The sequence below is a fragment of the Lepidochelys kempii genome, chromosome 12 (genome assembly GCF_965140285.1).
Source record: "Lepidochelys kempii isolate rLepKem1 chromosome 12, rLepKem1.hap1, whole genome shotgun sequence".
Lineage (NCBI taxonomy): Eukaryota > Metazoa > Chordata > Testudines > Cheloniidae > Lepidochelys > Lepidochelys kempii.
The window spans coordinates 14,310,856-14,328,875 of NC_136391.1; the positions used below are offsets into that span (position 1 = coordinate 14,310,856).

General features: G+C 41.3%; 2 protein-coding genes across 16 annotated transcripts in view; both read right to left on the minus strand.

Annotated features, from left to right (window-relative positions):
• Positions 1–2,877, minus strand: part of RBL2 (RB transcriptional corepressor like 2) — a 53,451-nt gene extending 50,574 nt beyond the window's left edge. For both annotated transcript variants that reach the window (XM_073307634.2, XM_073307632.2), the window contains exon 1: positions 2,566–2,877. In XM_073307634.2, coding sequence (XP_073163735.2) covers positions 2,566–2,751 — 186 coding nt within the window. In that variant the 5' untranslated portion in view covers positions 2,752–2,877. The remainder of the gene's footprint in view (positions 1–2,565) is intronic.
• An 8,767-nt stretch (positions 2,878–11,644) lies between these two features.
• Positions 11,645–18,020, minus strand: part of CHD9 (chromodomain helicase DNA binding protein 9) — a 188,792-nt gene continuing 182,416 nt past the window's right edge. For all 14 annotated transcript variants that reach the window (XM_073307627.2, XM_073307626.2, XM_073307620.2 and 11 more), the window contains one exon: positions 11,645–17,705. In XM_073307627.2, the coding sequence (XP_073163728.1) occupies positions 16,845–17,705 (861 nt within the window). In that variant the 3' untranslated portion in view covers positions 11,645–16,844. The remainder of the gene's footprint in view (positions 17,706–18,020) is intronic.

The window sequence follows — 18,020 nt, forward strand, 5'->3', positions numbered from 1 at the left end:
TGTATGTCTACTTTACACAACTGAATGATTACCCATTTGTGTGACCACCACAAAAATAAACTCCTTTGACTATACTAAAAATTGTTCCTAAGGACACGTGTTCATTTTTCTTCAAGGGCTAAGAATGAAAGCTTTCAAGTTTGGGCTCTCCAGTCTGGCTGCACCCACAATCAATACAGTTAAAAACTTATACACTTGATCCAGTTTCATGTGTCTATTTCATCAAGGTAATTGAAAGTGTCACACAGATGAGATTCAAGGCATTTTCTAGCAGTGGGCACATATGTCCTTGTGTCCTGTCAGGGAATATCTTATTGGTAAGTCTAGCATGTCACTCTCAATGTTCCATCTGCAATATATGCTCTCTACCAGAGCCATAATTTTCCTGGGCTGCCTGGCCTGCAGAAAGATGTATTAAGATGAGATAAACCTATTCCTGATAAACAATCAGTACAAAAAACAAAAAAAACATGGTAGCAATTTAAATAAAATCATAACACCTCAACTGACAAAGTACAAATCAGGGAAATCCTAACTGCGTACAGCAGACAATGGATAAAATGTGTTGTGCAGTAAGCTACTTTTTCTGCTGACAGTGAATTGTTTGCAGTGTCATTGTGTCTGTAATATCTTGGGACTAACACAGCTACAAGGTGCATGAGGTAATACCTTTTATTGGAACAAATTCTGTTTGGTGAAAGAGACAAGCTTTCAAGCTACACAGATTTCTTCTTCAGGGAGATGTTTGAAAGCTTCTACCTTCCACCAACAGAAGTTGGTTGAATAAAAAATATTACCTAACCACCTTGTGTCTCTGACACTGAGCTAACATTCAAAATCTGGAATTGAGGTAACAATTTTCTAAATTACCAAAAAGTTGGTTTTAAATTTGGTGCTTTGACCTCACTGTTCCTTTCCAAATAAATCAGGCTTTTGATGCATGGTAAGAGGTATTGTATTATGTGGAAAATGTCCCCTTAACTCAGCTTTTCTTGGTTTTCTAACCTTTGTAGTTTGGTGATTTTTTTTTAAAACTACTTTTTTATAAGAAGTATGTAACGGAAGCTGGTATTGCATCCTTTGAGTCTGGGAATTAAATTATCATATGCTGGTAGGGCACAAGAAGCACAGGGTGCCGGCTGAGTGCTTGTATCTTAATTCTCCTTTAAATATATTTTTGCATATGAATAAAAAAAGTTATATTTGCACAGTAAATTCTATTTAATTGCCATCCTAGTGTATTCAGATATACATATTAACACTTTTCTTTACTGCCATATTTATTTTTTAAGAAAGTTACCAGGTAGAAATATTTTTCAAATAAATCTGAATCTCAACGTCATGGGATCAAATTTAAAAGCTGAGTTTCCCAAAATTGACCATACAGATGTACATGCACAGTTCTGTGCTAGATCACGCATAGAACCTGTGGTTATTATGGTACTACAGATATTTGTACGTCCAATAGGTACCTATTTATATAGCAATAGGTATGTGTGCATCTATCAGATTTTCATTCAATCACAGTATCTGTGTAAGCAAACTGGATGTGTATATTTTGGAAATCAGGCCCATATTATTTGTTTTCCATTATAGCTAGACAGTTTGCCAACCGCATTGGAAGAACAGTCAGTTTTATTACTTAAATTTTGAATTTTCTTTCTTTTAGTATCTGTGTCCTTGAGTTCTGAATTTTTCTTTACTTTATTCTGTTGTTTAATCCAGAAACTAGTGTAATATGTGAAATAAAACCTAGTTCAACATTTAGTAAAACACCAACACAAAAAAGTACTTTATCTGGATATAATACACGATAGCTGAAAAACATATCTGCGCAAATCACCAGAATCACTATGGTAGAATCCCATTAGTCCATATGGGAACATACACTGTAAACGACTGAATTCTGAAAACAGCAAGGCAAAAAACCAACAGAAAAACTGAGGATACTGCATCACACAATGTTAATTTATAAAAAACTCTTCATACCACCTGCAAATATTCCACATTATATTTTATAAAAGCAACAAAGCTTTAGACTTTGTAGACTTCACCTAAACTCCCCACTTTTTAAACAAAGGTTTAATAGACGGGAAGAAATTTGTATTAGACTCTGTTGGACACATTTTTGGGTCTGAGGAATGTTACAGAAATGGACACATGGCAATTTTAAAGGAATTGGGAGAGAAATATCCCGGTTTGCAAATATCTCAGACAGGACTGTTGGCTTTGGTCTCGATTAGGGAAAAGCTGGAGCCTCAGGTTAACACATCACAGATCAGGGAATCCAACCCTCCTTCCCTCAGGGGGCAACCACTAACATCCTCGCCCCCGCCCCCCAAGGAGAGGGACCTTAGGACTCCTGCCCAGAGGGCTACGGAGCCATTTCCCGACGCTGGGGAAGACAGTTTCTGAGGCAACAACAACACAGGATGCGATTCCCAGAGCGTTCCTGGTCCGGACAGGTCGGTCACAGAGAGCCCACCTCCCCGCAGCTAGCCCTCTGCCCCGCCCCTTACCTCCGCCCCTCCCCGCTCAGCTTGGTCCCCCCGGGCCGCCCCTCACCTCCAGGGTGTAGTTACGCTTCATGCCCTGGTAGCTGAGCCAGGCCTCGGCCCGGGCGCGCTCGTCCATGTTGAGGCTGCTGCAGAGTTCCTCATAGCGCTGTCGAGTGCCCCACTCCTCCGCCGCGGGGGAGGAGGCGCTGCCCCCGACCCCCGCTTCGGCCTCCTCCTCCTCCTCGCCCGGCATCCCCTACCCCGTCACTAGAGGGCAACGCCGGCCTGCCTCACACTGCGCCTGCGCCGGCCAGGAGCTGCGTTCGAATCCAAACACCCGGGCGCCGAGCTCCGCCCCCGCCCTCGGCCCCACCCTGCACCCTCATTGGCCGGGAGAGGAGCCTCTACTAATCAACGGGCTCCTTGTGGGCAGGCGCAGTACACTTCGCCGTACGCAGCCGCCGGCGGCGGCGCTTCCGTGATCGATCCCGGCAAGCCGTGTCAAGCCCCGCCCCCTCCAACCCACAGCCAGGCAGCAAAAACTACCACTCCCAGCACGCACTGCGATGGCTCAGGCCCGTTGCTGCGGAGTGGGGGTGGGGTGAGGGGGGGAGGATGGCGGCGTCACGCGCCGCCTCTAGCAGGGGGCCCCTGGGGCCTTGCCGCAACCAGACGCCTTGCCAGCGCCCCCGGGTGCTGTGCCCTGAACTAGCGCCGCTTGGGGCCCGTGAGCGCGGCGGCCACGTGGCAGCGCCGCTGACGTTTAACCCGCCCCCAAACGGAGGGCAGGTCTCCCGCCGGCCACCCCCTGCGGCCCTCGGCGCAAGGCCCCGTGGAACCAAAGCGCGGGGTTTCCGTTTGCTGGATTTCAGGCGCGGTCCGTTGTGAGGGGAGGGCTCGCAGTCCTGTTTCGCCAGGAGAACAGGGACTCTGGCATCAGAACGGCTGGGTTTTACAGCGGTTCCCTCGGTGCCTTGCTCTGTCATCTTGGGCAAGTCACAGACGCCTTAATCTCATCCTTACCAGCAAGGAAAGGAATACTTACAGACAGTACCTTGCAGCGTTACACGAAGTTAAGGAGTGTTCACTGAACGCTGTGAGATTTACAGCTAGCACAGGGAGGCATTCAATTAGTTAAAAAAAACAATTTACAGAAAATTGACCCCCCCCCCCCAAAAAAAAAAACAAAAACTTTTTTTCTAATGCCAAATGAAATAAGCCAGGGGAATTCAGTACCCCAAATAAGTTTTAGACTTTTATGAAGAATAGGTTCCACAATTATGGGCAGTAACTGTTAATGGTGTATGCAGTCTTTCGTTTCTGATTTCAGTTTGGCTGCTTGTTGATAGTGATCAAAAAAGTCATTACTCTTGGTCAGTCAACATGAAATGAATTGGTAGGTCTCCATTTTCAGAGGCTAAGTAGTCACATAAAGTAAATACCCTACTATTGGCTCTTTTCACCAAGACTAGACAGGGAAATTGAACAACCCTCTCAATGAAGTTTACTGAAAATCAGGGAAAGACCAGAACCTTTGAGACCTTTGCTATGAAAGGTGTTTTAGCTATGTCTGGTCTTGTACTAGTCAAGTTTCATGTCTAAATCACACATATTAAGAACCGCTGGGATGATTTTATACATAAAAGTGAAACTGAAAAGCAGTGAAGGGTGATTTGTGTAGTCCGAAACAATTTATCTTCCAAGAACTAGATTAGACATTTTTAGTCTAGTCTAAAAACGCTAGATGGCACCAGAGAATTAATCTAAACAACATGAAAGATTACATAGCAACTTTTGTTAACATTTACTGTGACTCAAACCTATAGTCCCTACTGTAGCAACATTTTCATTTAAGTCAATAGTATTTTAGAGCCAAAATCCCCCTGAAGTCAAGGAACAGAGTCCCGTTCATTTCAGTGGGAGTTGGATGAAGCCATGGGACTGGAAGACTGGGCTCTAAGATGCTAATTCTTAATAGACTAGTTGGGAGCACAAACTAAATTTACCTTAAAATATGACTAATGGGAAAAGAACATTGCCTTTTAAAATAGAATGGTAAGATTTTCATATGGACTTATATTCACATGACTAACGTGAAATTTTGTCCTTTCTAACTGAAATTTTCCATGCTTGATTTTAGTCTGGGATGATTCTCCTCCCTCCCCCCTGTTTGAGCAAGCTGATTTGGGGGGGGTGGGGAGCTTAAAACCTTCTCCTCTGATCACTCAAAATGGCTAAACCTTTTCCATTTAAGGTCCTGATCCTGCAGATCCTCAGATGATATTAATTGCCATAGTTCATTTGATTTCAGCTGAGCTATAGCAGCTTACACAAGTTGAAGATCAGGGTTCATGAGCAGTCCCACTGAAGTTAGTGGAATTATTATTCACAAAATGCATAATGTGAAACACATTAACAGTTCTTTCCAGGATTAAGGCCTAGATGTTCAGGATGAATAGATCCTCACTGAAAATTACCCAATAACTATTTACAAAAATAATAAAAACAAACCCGAGTTAGAAAGTTAAAAGCATTTTAAAATAGAGTCATATTCTCCCAGTGTGGGGGCAACCTTAAGTGAGGCAAAGTCTACATAGCTAGCTCTGTGCCAGCCAGAAAGATGTGTGCCAGGGGCAGCTGTTTTATGGCTTTTCTGTTAAGCTACATATACAATATTATTCTCAAGAAAAAAGCAATTATAAATATTTTACCACAATGTTTTACTGACTAATGATAAATATACTAACTGATCATTTCCACTGACAAGTCTCCCTTAAGAGGGACATTTAAGAGAAAATATTTAGACAGAAATCAAGATAACAAAAACAACATAAAAGGTCAATAAGCCATGGGTCAGAAATAAGGTTGTTATGTGGTGATGAAATATGCATATTTCCCTACCTTTCTGTGAGCCTGGGTTTTGTAAATGAGGTGATAACTACATTGTTCTCACTTAGCAACCATAACTATGTATTTTTAAATAAAGTTTTGTATTTTAAAATATACAGTATCTACCTTCTCTATAGATATTTCAAATTATGTATTGAAATCATGTTGCTCTTGGAAAAGCAAGTTAACATGCTAATATGCACAAAGCTCAGTTGTGCAAAACCAGATCAACACACAACTTTAAAATATTAGAATCATAGAATATCAGGGTTGGAAGGGATCCCAGAAGGTCATCTAGTCCAACCCCCTGCTCGAAGCAGGACCAATTCCCAGTTAAATCATCCCAGCCAGGGCTTTGTCAAGCCTGACCTTAAAAACCTCTAAGGAAGGAGATTCTACCACCTCCCTAGGTAACGCATTCCAGTGTTTCACCACCCTCTTAGTGAAAAAGTTTTTCCTAATATCCAATCTAAACCTCCCCCACTGCAACTTGAGACCATTACTCCTCGTTCTGTCATCTGCTACCATTGAGAACAGTCTAGAGCCATCCTCTTTGGAACCCCCTTTCAGGTAGTTGAAAGCAGCTATCAAATCCCCCCTCATTCTTCTCTTCTGCAGGCTAAACAATCCCAGCTCCCTCAGCCTCTCCTCATAAGTCATGTGTTCCAGTCCCCTAATCATTTTTGTTGCCCTTCGCTGGACTCTCTCCAATTTATCCACATCCTTCTTGTAGTGTGGGACCCAAAACTGGACACAGTACTCCAGATGAGGCCTCACCAATGTCGAATAGAGGGGAACGATCACGTCCCTCGATCTGCTCGCTATGCCCCTACTTATACATCCCAAAATGCCATTGGCCTTCTAGGAAAAACAAACCTCATTTAAAATTTTAATTGCTTAACTCAACTCATTGTGTCCCTCTAACTCACTTCTCAGTGCCATCTAAGGCCCTGTTTACACTAAATTTTCAGCTGCCAACACTACTGTACTGTTGCAACCCCCTAATGTAGACACTGCTTATGTCAATGGAGTTCTGGTCCATGATTAGGGCTCCTAGATGCTACTGCAATATAAATAATCATAGACTTTCCATCCCAGAAAGGGCCCTGGGAAAGATTGGGAATGACATTTCTTACAAGACCACTGGGTGGGTACAGGGAGCTTTGGGAGCTGATGGGGTTTTTACATGTATCACATTGTTCCTTGGTTTCACTTCCAGAAACAGCTTAACCTCTTTGAAAGCAATAGTTACAAATTGAATTTTTCCTCACAAAATGACATTTTAAAACTCAAAGCCATATGTGTCTAATACTGTAGAGCAACTAGTGCACCTAACCTCATTGGTGATTCTACCAGAAATTGTGTGGCAGAGAAGTAAGTCAGATAGCTCAAAAATCCTTCATACATGGCACTACTTTGTGATTCTATTTTATGGTAGCTTCTGCCAGGTTGGTGATCTAGTTGAGCAACTGCAGTGACCTAGCTATGTAAACCAAATGGGTTGCAATCTTGAGGGACAAGGTAACAATGTCAAAATCTTTGCACTGGCAGATGACCGAGCCCAATCTGTTCATGAGGGTAGCAATTTAGAATCAATTTAGGGGCAGATTTTGAAGTAATGGCTGCTACCTTGCCATCTACCTTGGAGACTAAGAAGTACTTCTCAAAGGAGACAGGATACTTATCAGTCATAGCTTGGTCCAGATTAGGCTAGTCCAAGTGTCAAGGTTCCTCCCCCACTCTGAACTCTAGGGTACAGATGTGGGGACCTGCATGAAAAACCTCCTAAGCTTATCTTTACCAGCTTAGGTCAAAACTTCCCCAAGGTACAAAATATTACACCCGTTGTCCTTGGACTGGCCGCTACCACCACCAAACTAATACTGGTTACTGGGGAAGAGCTGTTTGGACGCGTCCTTCCCCCCAAAATACTTCCCAAAACCTTGCACCCCACTTCCTGGACAAGGTTTGGTAAAAAGCCTCACCAATTTGCCTAGGTGACTACAGACCCAGACCCTTGGATCTTAAGAACAATGAACAATCCTCCCAACACTTGCACCCCACTTTCCTGGGAAATGTTGGATAAAAAGCCTCACCAATTTGCATAGGTGACCACAGACCCAAACCCTTGGATCTGAGAACAATGAAAAAGCATTCAGTTTTTTACAAGAAGACTTTTAATAAAAAATAGAAGTAAATAGAAATAAAGAAATCCCCCCTGTAAAATCAGGATGGTAGATATCTTACAGGGTAATTAGATTCAAAAACATAGAGAACCCCTCTCGGCAAAACCTTAAGTTACAAAAAAGATACACAGACAGAAATAGTTATTCTATTCAGCACAATTCTTTTCTCAGCCATTTAAAGAAATCATAATCTAATACATACCTAGCTAGATTACTTACTAAAAGTTCTAAGACTCCATTCCTGGTCTATCCCCGGTAAAGACCAGCATATCGACAGACACAGACCCTTTGTTTCTCTCCCTCCTCCCAGCTTTTGAAAGTATCTTGTCTCCTCATTGGTCATTTTGGTCAGGTGCCAGCGAGGTTACCTTTAGCTTCTTAACCCTTTACAGGTGAGAGGAGCTTTCCCCTGGCCAGGAGGGATTTCAAAGGGGTTTACCCTTCCCTTTATATTTATGACACCAAGTCAACCAATTCTTGGAGAGATTTGTGCATGGGGAAAGTAGTGCATACCTAGGAATGTTTTGTCCCAAATATGATTCTTAGCATTTCCAATGTCGATTTGCGTCATCAAGGTAGCCCGTGCTTATTGCAGTATTGCCAACTCACAGTTTTATTGTGGGTCTTGCAATAGATGTTTTACTTAAAGCCTCAGCTCCCAGAGGTATTTCAGTTTTTTTTTTTTCTTTTTAAGCAGTAAGATACTAGCCCTTGTGTTTGCTGAGAAAAGCTTGAAAAAATGTGATCGGCATGCACCCTGAAGGCCAAAAAACAGAATGCAAATGCAAAACCTTTTAAAAAAAAATCACCATTTTTTTTTAAAGCCAATCATGACTTCTTGGGGCCTGACTCGTGATTTTTGAATATTTGGGCCTGGCAATACTATGACTGTAAGGGTTTGTGTGCGTTTGGGAAGAAGAGGAAATTCCTTACTTGAGTCTAGAAGATGTGTGTTGGGTAAAGTGGGAGGTAAACCAAAGTTATGTCTATACTTTAGGGCCATGTGCAGAGTACAGATGCTATATGCCCAGCTAGCAGTGTAGATTTGAGGCATGGCTTATGCGAGTAGATTAGAGCAGTGGTTTTCAAACTTTTTTTCTGGCGACACAGTTGAAGAAAATTTTTGATGCCTGTGACCCAGGGGAGCTGGGGATCAGGGGTTTGGGGTGTTGGAGGGGCTCAGGGCTGGGACAGAGGGTTAGTGTGCGGCTGGGAATGGGGCAGAGGGTTGGGGTACAGGGGTGAGGGCTTTGGGGTGGGGGTGCGGCCAGGGATGAGGGGTTTGGGGTGCAGGAAGGGGCTCCAGGTTTGGGGGGGCTTAGGGTTGGGGCAGGGGACTGGGGTATAGGCTTACCTCAGGCGGCTCCCGGTCAGCGGTGCAGCAGGGTGCTAAGGGAGGCTTCCTGCCTGTCCCAGCACCACGGACTGCGCTGTGCCCCGGAAGCGGCCAGCAGCAGGTCTGGCTCCTCGGTGGAGGCGTGCAAGCCCGCAGGCACCGTCGCCCCCCCCAGCTCCCATTGGCCAGAAACTGGCCAATGGGAGTGCAGAGCCAGTGCTCAGGGCGGGAGCAGTGCACAGAGCCCCATGCCCCCCCCCCGCAGGAGCTAGACCTGCTGCTGGCCGCTTCCAGAGCGCAGCGCGGTGTCAGAACAGGTAGGGAGTAGCCTGCCTTAGCTGGGCAGCACCGCCGGTGGGACTTTTAATGGCCCGGTCGGCAGTGCTGACCAGAGCCGCTGGGACCCAGTGCCTTACATTCCACGACCCACAGTCTGAAAACCACTGGATTAGAGAGTACCTAACATGTCAGAACACAATGGTACATACCCTACATCTCTCTCTACATGTCTAAGCAGTGCTTCCCACACCTACACTACTACTTTTTAGCAGTATAGTGTCCCGCTGCCTCTCCCCTGCCAGAGTCTTTCCTCACCACAGTAAAAGGCTCCCTCCATTGCAAAAGTGCAGAGCTGAGCTATAGCCACTCATTTTGTCCGAATAGACACAATTATGATCAAAGCAGCAGGAAACACCTAAGATGGCACAGCAGCAGTCACAGCTGAACTGCAAGACAGAGTCTGAGGAGAGGCTGCCACTGGCAGGAAGACATGGTAGAAGAGAGCCCCTATCTAACAGGACTCCCAACTGTTGGAAATAGAGTAGGTAACAGGATGTCATCTCCCACATCCCAGAGAAGAGTTGCAGAGGTTGCAGGAGGAACTGTCCCCCATCATCTTAGACTGAAGTGAGGAAAGAAACAGCCAAAATATCTCGTATACATAAAGGTGGCAGTAAAAGGGACGCCCAAAGCACCTCTTACCTGGGGCACTCACATGGGGTTTTGCACTCTTAGCACGTGCTCAGAGATGAGTTGGAGAGCAGGCAGGGAAGCAAGTTTTTTCTTTTACAGAGGAATCTCAGAATGACCCTTTCACCTGGACTTTGACTTATACTCTTTTCTGTTTCTCTTGGATTGTATTCCTTCCTTCTCTTTTTTATCCATCATCCTTCCACCTGAGGGAACTGGAAGAAGAAAAGCAGAGAGATGAGGCACGGGCTACCTGATTCCAAGACAATGACAGAAAGACACAAGGAGAGATTAGTCTCAATCTGCCTTATTTATTTAAATTAACTTTCTTCTGGATAGGTGGACATTCCATAGTCTCAGATTCATTTTAAGTCATGTAGGAGGAGGCTCTTGTACAGTGGTAATTTTGTTTTCCATTATCTTCTAAATTGTTTTAAAGTAGAGTCCACAATGTTGAATTTTATCCAAAATTAAAAATACAGAAATAACACAGCATTTCCAGGGAAGAGAAATTATTCAGAATGTAGACATCCATCTCCACATCCTCTTTCTTGGTCAGCCCACATCACCTCAACCAAACTCACCTTTGAGGAAAGTTCCCTTAATTGTTCACTTTTAACTCTTGATGGAAATACTCTTTTCTTCCCTGCAAGTGTATTTTAATTTTGTACATGCCTTCAAAACCAGTCATTTAAAGTTGTTCCACAGAGAGCAGATCCTCAGTTGGGGTAAACTGTCATAGCTCACTGACTTCAATCAGAACTATGACAATTTACCTCAGTTGAGGATTTGCCCCTGTGCTCTTGTTCATGTCATCAACATATTCAAGTACTTAACCAGATGTGTTTCATTACCTCAAATGGAGTAGGATTTTGTCTTTAGAGAGTACATCACCACCTTTGTTCATGCACTGAAACAGAATCCAGTGAAGGAACACAAAGTTATTAGGCCAGATTCTCTATTTCATTTGGTTCCTTTTACTCCACCTGAGTGGAAACCTCCCACACACATCCAGCAGGGGATACCTCCACATAGGAGTCTCCTCAGAAGGAATAGTGTTGACAGAGCCAATTCTCTACACCTCCCATCTGAACCAGCAACATGCAGTGAAGGGGGAGTGTGTCTAGAGCACAATGCGCTCTGGTAATCCCCAACTGATGTACCGTCCTTAGGCAACCAGTTACCTGTCTGCCTTTCCACCTACCCCTGGAATGCAGTGAAAGACGGATGCCATAAACAATCTGGCCCAATGTGTTTACTTGGTCTAATCTGAATTCTTTCCTTCTGACTCGAAAATCTTGTGCTAAACTCCAAGACTTTCCCCTGAAAAAAACCAAACAAACAAACAAATCACCTTTGCAAACCTCTCTGTTTTGTCCTTGTAATCCTTACATTTCCACTGAAGGCTTTTAGCATTAGAACATCTTTTAGTACTTAAAAGTAAGTGTGAATTACACCTGTAGCCATGTTTATTTGAAATATGGTCAGTACTTAATTGCAATATGCAAGTTCTGCTTCCTCAAGGAAAGTTTCATTGAAACTTACTTGTTTCAGAAGAAACATTTAATAATCAGAAATCATTTTATCTGTGGTGTCTCAATTTTACTAGAATTAGACTATTTGCATTTCAAACCTGTGGTTAAAGAAAATTATCAGGACTATTAAATTCTAGAATCAGAATGCAGACAATGCATTTTAATCAGCTACCACTCAATTCAGGAAATCAAAACTTTTTTATTGTCCTTTCCTCTGAGGTGGCTACAAAGAATGGCTCTCTGCTTACTAAAAATAACATTACCGTGTTAGTTAGCAAGTCAGAAAGCTATTTGCTGCAGTGTACCGTCATCTACATTAGGAATTATTTCACTGTAGCTACACAGATGCAACCTCTCCCCTCTCAAAGTACATGCATGGCACTGGTATATAAGTTGAAAACAGGGTAAATTGCAGTCATTCAAATCCCACTTTACACCAATGCAGATTCTCTACACTAATACTGGTATAGCTAAACAGTGCAAAAATTCCTACTGTGGACAAACCTTAATAATCTTTACAATGCAAAGTACGTATTATGCATTACATCCCAAAGTGCTGTATAAAATATCAGATATACAAGCCATACACAGATCATTTAATCTGCCTCTTAAATGCAGCCAATACTAAGGTGAAACATTTTTTTGACAGTGTAGTGGTGGTGTAATAATTTAGGGGAGGAAGTGAAGAATACCATATCCAGTTGAAATTGCAGCGAGAGTTTAGGTAGAATTAACATCTTGGGCTGGAATTTTCCCAAAACAGCAGATTTAAAATCTCATCTGGTATACCAACACTATGAGCCTTGGATGACCACTGATATTCATGACTTGTTAATCAGGTGCACTTAGCTTCCTGAGGTGCTAACTCCATGCTAGGATATTGCATCAGTACCAATTTACAAGACTGTCACTTCATCTGTACATATAGAGAGTGACCAGATGTCCAGATTTTATAGGGACAGTCCAGATATTTGGGGCATATTTTTTTTTTTTACATGGGCTCCTATTACCCCCCCACCATCTGTCCTGATTTTTCACACTTGCGATCTGGTCACCCTACCTATACACTGCGTCTGGGAGCACGCTTCCCAGCTTGAATAGACACGAGCTATCTCCGCTCAAGCTAGCAGGCTAAAAATAGCTGTGTAGCAGCACAGGTGGCAGTTCAGGCTAGCCGCCTGAGTGCAAAACCACTCAGAACTTCTGGGTACATGCTTGGGCAACTAGCTCACGCCACTGTATGTGCTACTGCTACCCCTGACTACGCTGCTATTTTTAGTGCTCTAGATCAAGTAGAGCTAGCAGATGTCTGCCTGCTCAAGCTGGGAAGCATGGTCCTAGCTGCAGTGTAGAGGTACTCACTGAGTCACCAACACCACTGCCTACACCAGTGGTTCTCAAACTTTTGTACTGGTGACCCCTTTCACATAGCAAGCCTCTGAGTGTGACCCACCACTTATAAATTAAAAACACTTTTTAATATATTTAACACCATTATAAATGCGGGAGGCAAAGCGGGGTTTGGGGTGGAGGCTGACAGCTTGCAACCCCCCATGTAATAACCTCGCAATGCCCTGAGGGGTCCCGACCCCCAGTTTGAGAAGCCCTGGCCTACACAATCTGTATATTCTCTTTCAAGTACTGATCCTTCTACAGTTTAACTTGTGAGAGATCTGAAAGGATTACATCCAAAGATGGAACGGCTACAAATCATATATAATTTTCTTTATCAACTGCTTTGAAATGTATGACTGTTTCTTCTCAAATGAGCCCTTAGAAATAAAAACAAAGCTACTGGAGCTTCTGCAGGATCTCCAAATTTAAAATAGGACAATGACAGGTTAAGTAAATTAGGTATACATTCATCTGAAAAAGGAGTAACAGAGAGCACACTCAAGACCTAGAGATAGGATTCAGATGAGAATAGATAAGATGGATGCCACTGAACTAACAGTGAGCAGCAGACTGAAACAAGAAGGCGCAGACAACTAGGGAGCGTACAGGAAAAAAAATATTTATCCTGAGTGGCTTAAACTAAAGGGAGCAATGGGAGCTGCAGCTGCCAACGTAATCAAAAGATTTAGACAAGCACTTAAAAGGTAACAGGATACAAAAGCAAAACAGATTGATCAATTTAGATGGACATTATGGCTCTCCCAGTCACATCCACCTTCTGGCCTAATATTTTACTATAATACTAGAAATAAATGGCTTTAAAGCAAATCAAATTTTGGGCCTAAACCTTGACAGTCTCCTCTTTCCTAACAATAGCTATCCGGTTGCATATTGCAAAGACTGTGTGGCTATTAATGGTTTATTTTGTTTATAGGACCAGAGTTTTATTTTCAGTATAATTTGGCTGTTAGTTTTCCTTCAGATTTTCATAAAAATTAGAGATTAAGATTCATAAGGTTATCTAGTGCCTTTCCCTGGCTCTGCAGGGTGTGATATATCCTTCATGTTTTAAAATTACCTTATTTTGTGCAAAATAACCTGATTTTAAAAAAAAAAAATTGTTCTTGGTTCAGCAAGTTATCTTGTTATAATACTATCTCTGAACAACACTGATAGAATCAGCACAATACCCATATAAATGCTACAGGAAATAGGCTGAAATGGATTCACTCAGAAACAAGGGAAGAACACCAGTAAAGTTACTATTAACTAATTCACAGAATTTGTATGTAGTTAAATAACCTTGACTTGAATTCTTAACTTTGAATAACTTCAAGTTTTATATTTTGTAACACATCTTAAAATGTATTTTAACACCTTGGAATCTTACTAATAGCTTCACCTACACTGCTCACAGATATAAATTTAATCTGTATTCATGTTAAAAATTATTTTCATGTATCAAGGCTGACATCATGGGTAGTCAAAGAATATGTTTAATAAAAAATAATTAAACTTCCATTTCCTCTATAGAACATCATAGAAAGTAATTCAATAAATTACAAATGACTTTTTAAGACGCTTGTTGAACTACAGAAAGCAAATTCAGACTACACAGAACACAACTGGCAAATATTGCAAATGTCCAAAAGAAAAACTGGACTAAGACTTGTATCATGAAGCCTGAAACAAGGGATAGAAATACAAGGCAGTAACAGCTAAAGTTCTTTTAGTAACTACCAACACACACTTTATCATCACCTTGGATATCCTTTTAACTGCAACTTCAGTATTAGTGTAAATCTACTGAAGTTTCCTTACAACCCTTAACTTTATACAACCATATTTGCATATTGTTTAGCTGATAGTGGGACACATTTTTCCTCTTCCAATTGATAATGATTAAAAATAAATCCAATACATTATGTTCAAGTCTATATCAGCCTTAATTATTTTAAACTGCAATTGCCTTATTACATAGAAAGAGAATCACTAGAACGGTAAGCAAACTCACTTGACCATAATTAGGAAAATACTTTATTTAATAAATTTGATATAAATTATGTTTTAGCCACAAGATTTAGTATTTCTTTTGTGGGGCAAGGGTGTTGTTGAAATATTCCATCAGCAAACTAAGTTAATAACTGTGTTTGAAAAACTTTGGCTATTTCATAGATGCATCCTAGTTAAACAAAAGTGCTATATTACAAAGGGCAAAAATATTAAATATGCAATACATCCCTTCATGATGAAGAATTGCTACACCCTTCTCTTGGCAGGTTTTAATTTTCACTATTGCTAAGACACTGTATGAAAGGCCAAAAATCAGAATACTATTGTGGGAAAATACAGTAACCAGGACAATCCAAATGGGACTTGTATAATTGTGTAATTACATGTAATACTGCTTCTAATCATGGGGTTAATTATTTTGCACATAGAAACATATAATGTATTGGAAAAGTTCTTGGTAAAAAACAAAGTCTTGTTTACTATACAAGCGAGCAACAGAACTATATCAAAATATACAGTTTTTTTTTTTTCAAATTTATCCCTTTGAAAAGCTTTTTTCAATGATTTCTACTAGTACCTGTATCTATTCTCTCTGAGCACTTCCCTATCTTGGGCCACAAATGAGATAACTAAAGTCAATCGAAATCTCAGTTCAAACATGTAAGTGTGAATCTGGGCCTCTACCATGTCAGAGTAATAGCAGCTTCAGCAGAAAGAGGAATCATATCACACATCAAATATGAGACTGATTTTATACAGTAAAGGGTTCTAAGGATTTGGGTTTGAACAGATGTCTTATGCCCTCTTATTGTTGTTTACAGGAATAACTTATCTGTCTTTACTATTCAAAGTGCTTTTTTAAATTTTAAATTGGGCAACTCAGCATAATATATAAACTAAATCCTCAAGAATGATTTTGGGTAACATTTCGTCATAACGTTTAGTCATATTTAAACCTGTAGAGAAGTCTAAACTCAAAATGAGTTTAAACCATCAATATTCTTCTTTACCATTATTATGTGGTAATCCCGGGAGGCATTGTTACATAAAACACAAATAAAAATCAACACAAACAAAGCAAACAAACATTTTTTTACATGAAGTATGCAGTGTTGAAAGGTCTTTTCAGTGGCACTTCATGACAGTTTGCCTTTTCTGAGTTTTGGGGATACTATTCCTCAATCAGGACATCGTATTTCTGTGGTGGGAGCCCAAAACTTTGCAAGGTTTAAACTAAATAGGTCTCTGTGGTGCCAAAGTAGGATGAGATAGGAATATTTTGTGTCAACTTCCCTTTACTGTTATCAAAGAACGCGTTTGATCAGCAAAAACAGTCCTATCTCCTGCCAGATTAACATATCATAGAGGGTGTGTTTAAAAACAAAACAAAACCCGAAAACAAGTATAGAAACCAATGTAAACTTCCTAAACTAACTCAGCTGAGGTAACAGATAGCCAGTTTAACTGGCTGACTGGGAAACTTTTTTCCTCCTTTTAAACACACTTGTACCTGAATTGGAAACATCAGCAGTGCATCGCAACACTATAGCATTTTCATGTAATTAAAGCAATGGATGGTGATTTAGATTCTACAGCTTTCATGACATTCATTAGCTGCCCAAATTATTGCTGAGTTTTGATCTGTAAATTATAAGTGTCAAGGAGGCTGTAAAACTATATTCAAATTAAATCAATAATATGCCTAAAATATTCTGTGTTCACTGCAAATATATTAAATATACAGCTCTTACTGAGCATTATTTTCATAAAATAACCTCCCAAAATTATGCCATTTGTTGTAATTTTACACCATTGTGTATTGATAGTACATACAAGTTCAGAAACTTATGAACTTCAAGAAATATTACATGCAAAACATCTCTGAAAGCAGTTTGCACTTCTAAACAAATACTGAAAGTTGAGTCAATAAATCATTTGATGAGCTCAACACTGGGCTATTTACAATGAAATAATTAAAGAATAAATTCAAAATTAGTTCATAATTTAAGTACATAGTCTGGGGTCAGTCTTCATCACTAGAATCTGAATCTTCAGATGAAGACGATGTACTGTCAGATCCAGATGAAGCATCTGCTTTCTCTGAACCCTCATCTGTGCTGTTTTCATTATGAGAGCTTGGCTCTGTTCCCCCTTTGTCTTCCTGATCTCTAACCCTAGAATTTTTCTCCTTTTCCTCTGTAGGCTTGGCTGATCCTGTGTCATTGTTTTCAGCATTCTGTACATCAAAAATATTGGATTGGGACAATGCTGGGATATGAAGATTAAGGCCTGGAGTGAGAAGCATCCCTGGATAAAGTATATTGGACAAAAGTAATGGGTTAAGAGCTAAAGGGTTGGCAGCAGCAGAGGACGTAGAGGGAGAACTTGACACAGAGTCTTCACCACCATTATCTGCATGTTGGTTTTCTGTCCTTTCTTTCTTTACAACTGGCTCTTTTGAGTCATTTCCCTTTTTCTCCTCTGAAACAGATTCTGTTGACTTTGTTAGGAGTCCTCCCATACCCAGCAAGTTTGGTAATCCAGCCATTCCTGACAGTAGCATGGGAAACATGGCAGCCATATTCTTAGCTTCTCCTCCAGTAGTTAGTCCAGCAGGCATTCCCATTAATCCTGCTGTTACTTGAAGTGATTGCAAGTTCTGCAGGTTCTGTTGTAAGGCCTGAAGAGTAGATAGATCCACTCCTGGAAGTAATCCATTGGCTAGCAAAGGGTTGACCGAAACATTTGCTGCTGTTGCAGCTGCTGCTGCTGCAGCTGTTGCCTTGGCAATCTCACTTTTAGGCCGTCTCCCTCTCCTGCTTACTTCTTCTCGTACAACAGGCCCAGTGAGAATACGGTCAAACATACCTTCAGGAAGAAATCCCTGAAACAGATACATTCTATTTTAATATATGAAAATGAATGCCACTACAGGAAGATAAGGTTAAAGATATGTCGTTAAAATTAAATACTCAAGAATAGTTCCAAAAACTATTCTGTTTAACTAAATTTAGCACAGCAGTTTGATTAACCAGACAACTCCCTGAAAGTCTGTGACTGATCTGTGCTGCCACTTCCCAAAGGTACCTCATTCAAGCCTCAATCCTGCCATGAGCCCTGTAACCCTGAATAGTCCTCTGTACCCACGTTGATACCTACTACCTTTAATGGGGCTCTCCACAGGCCCAGAGGATCATCC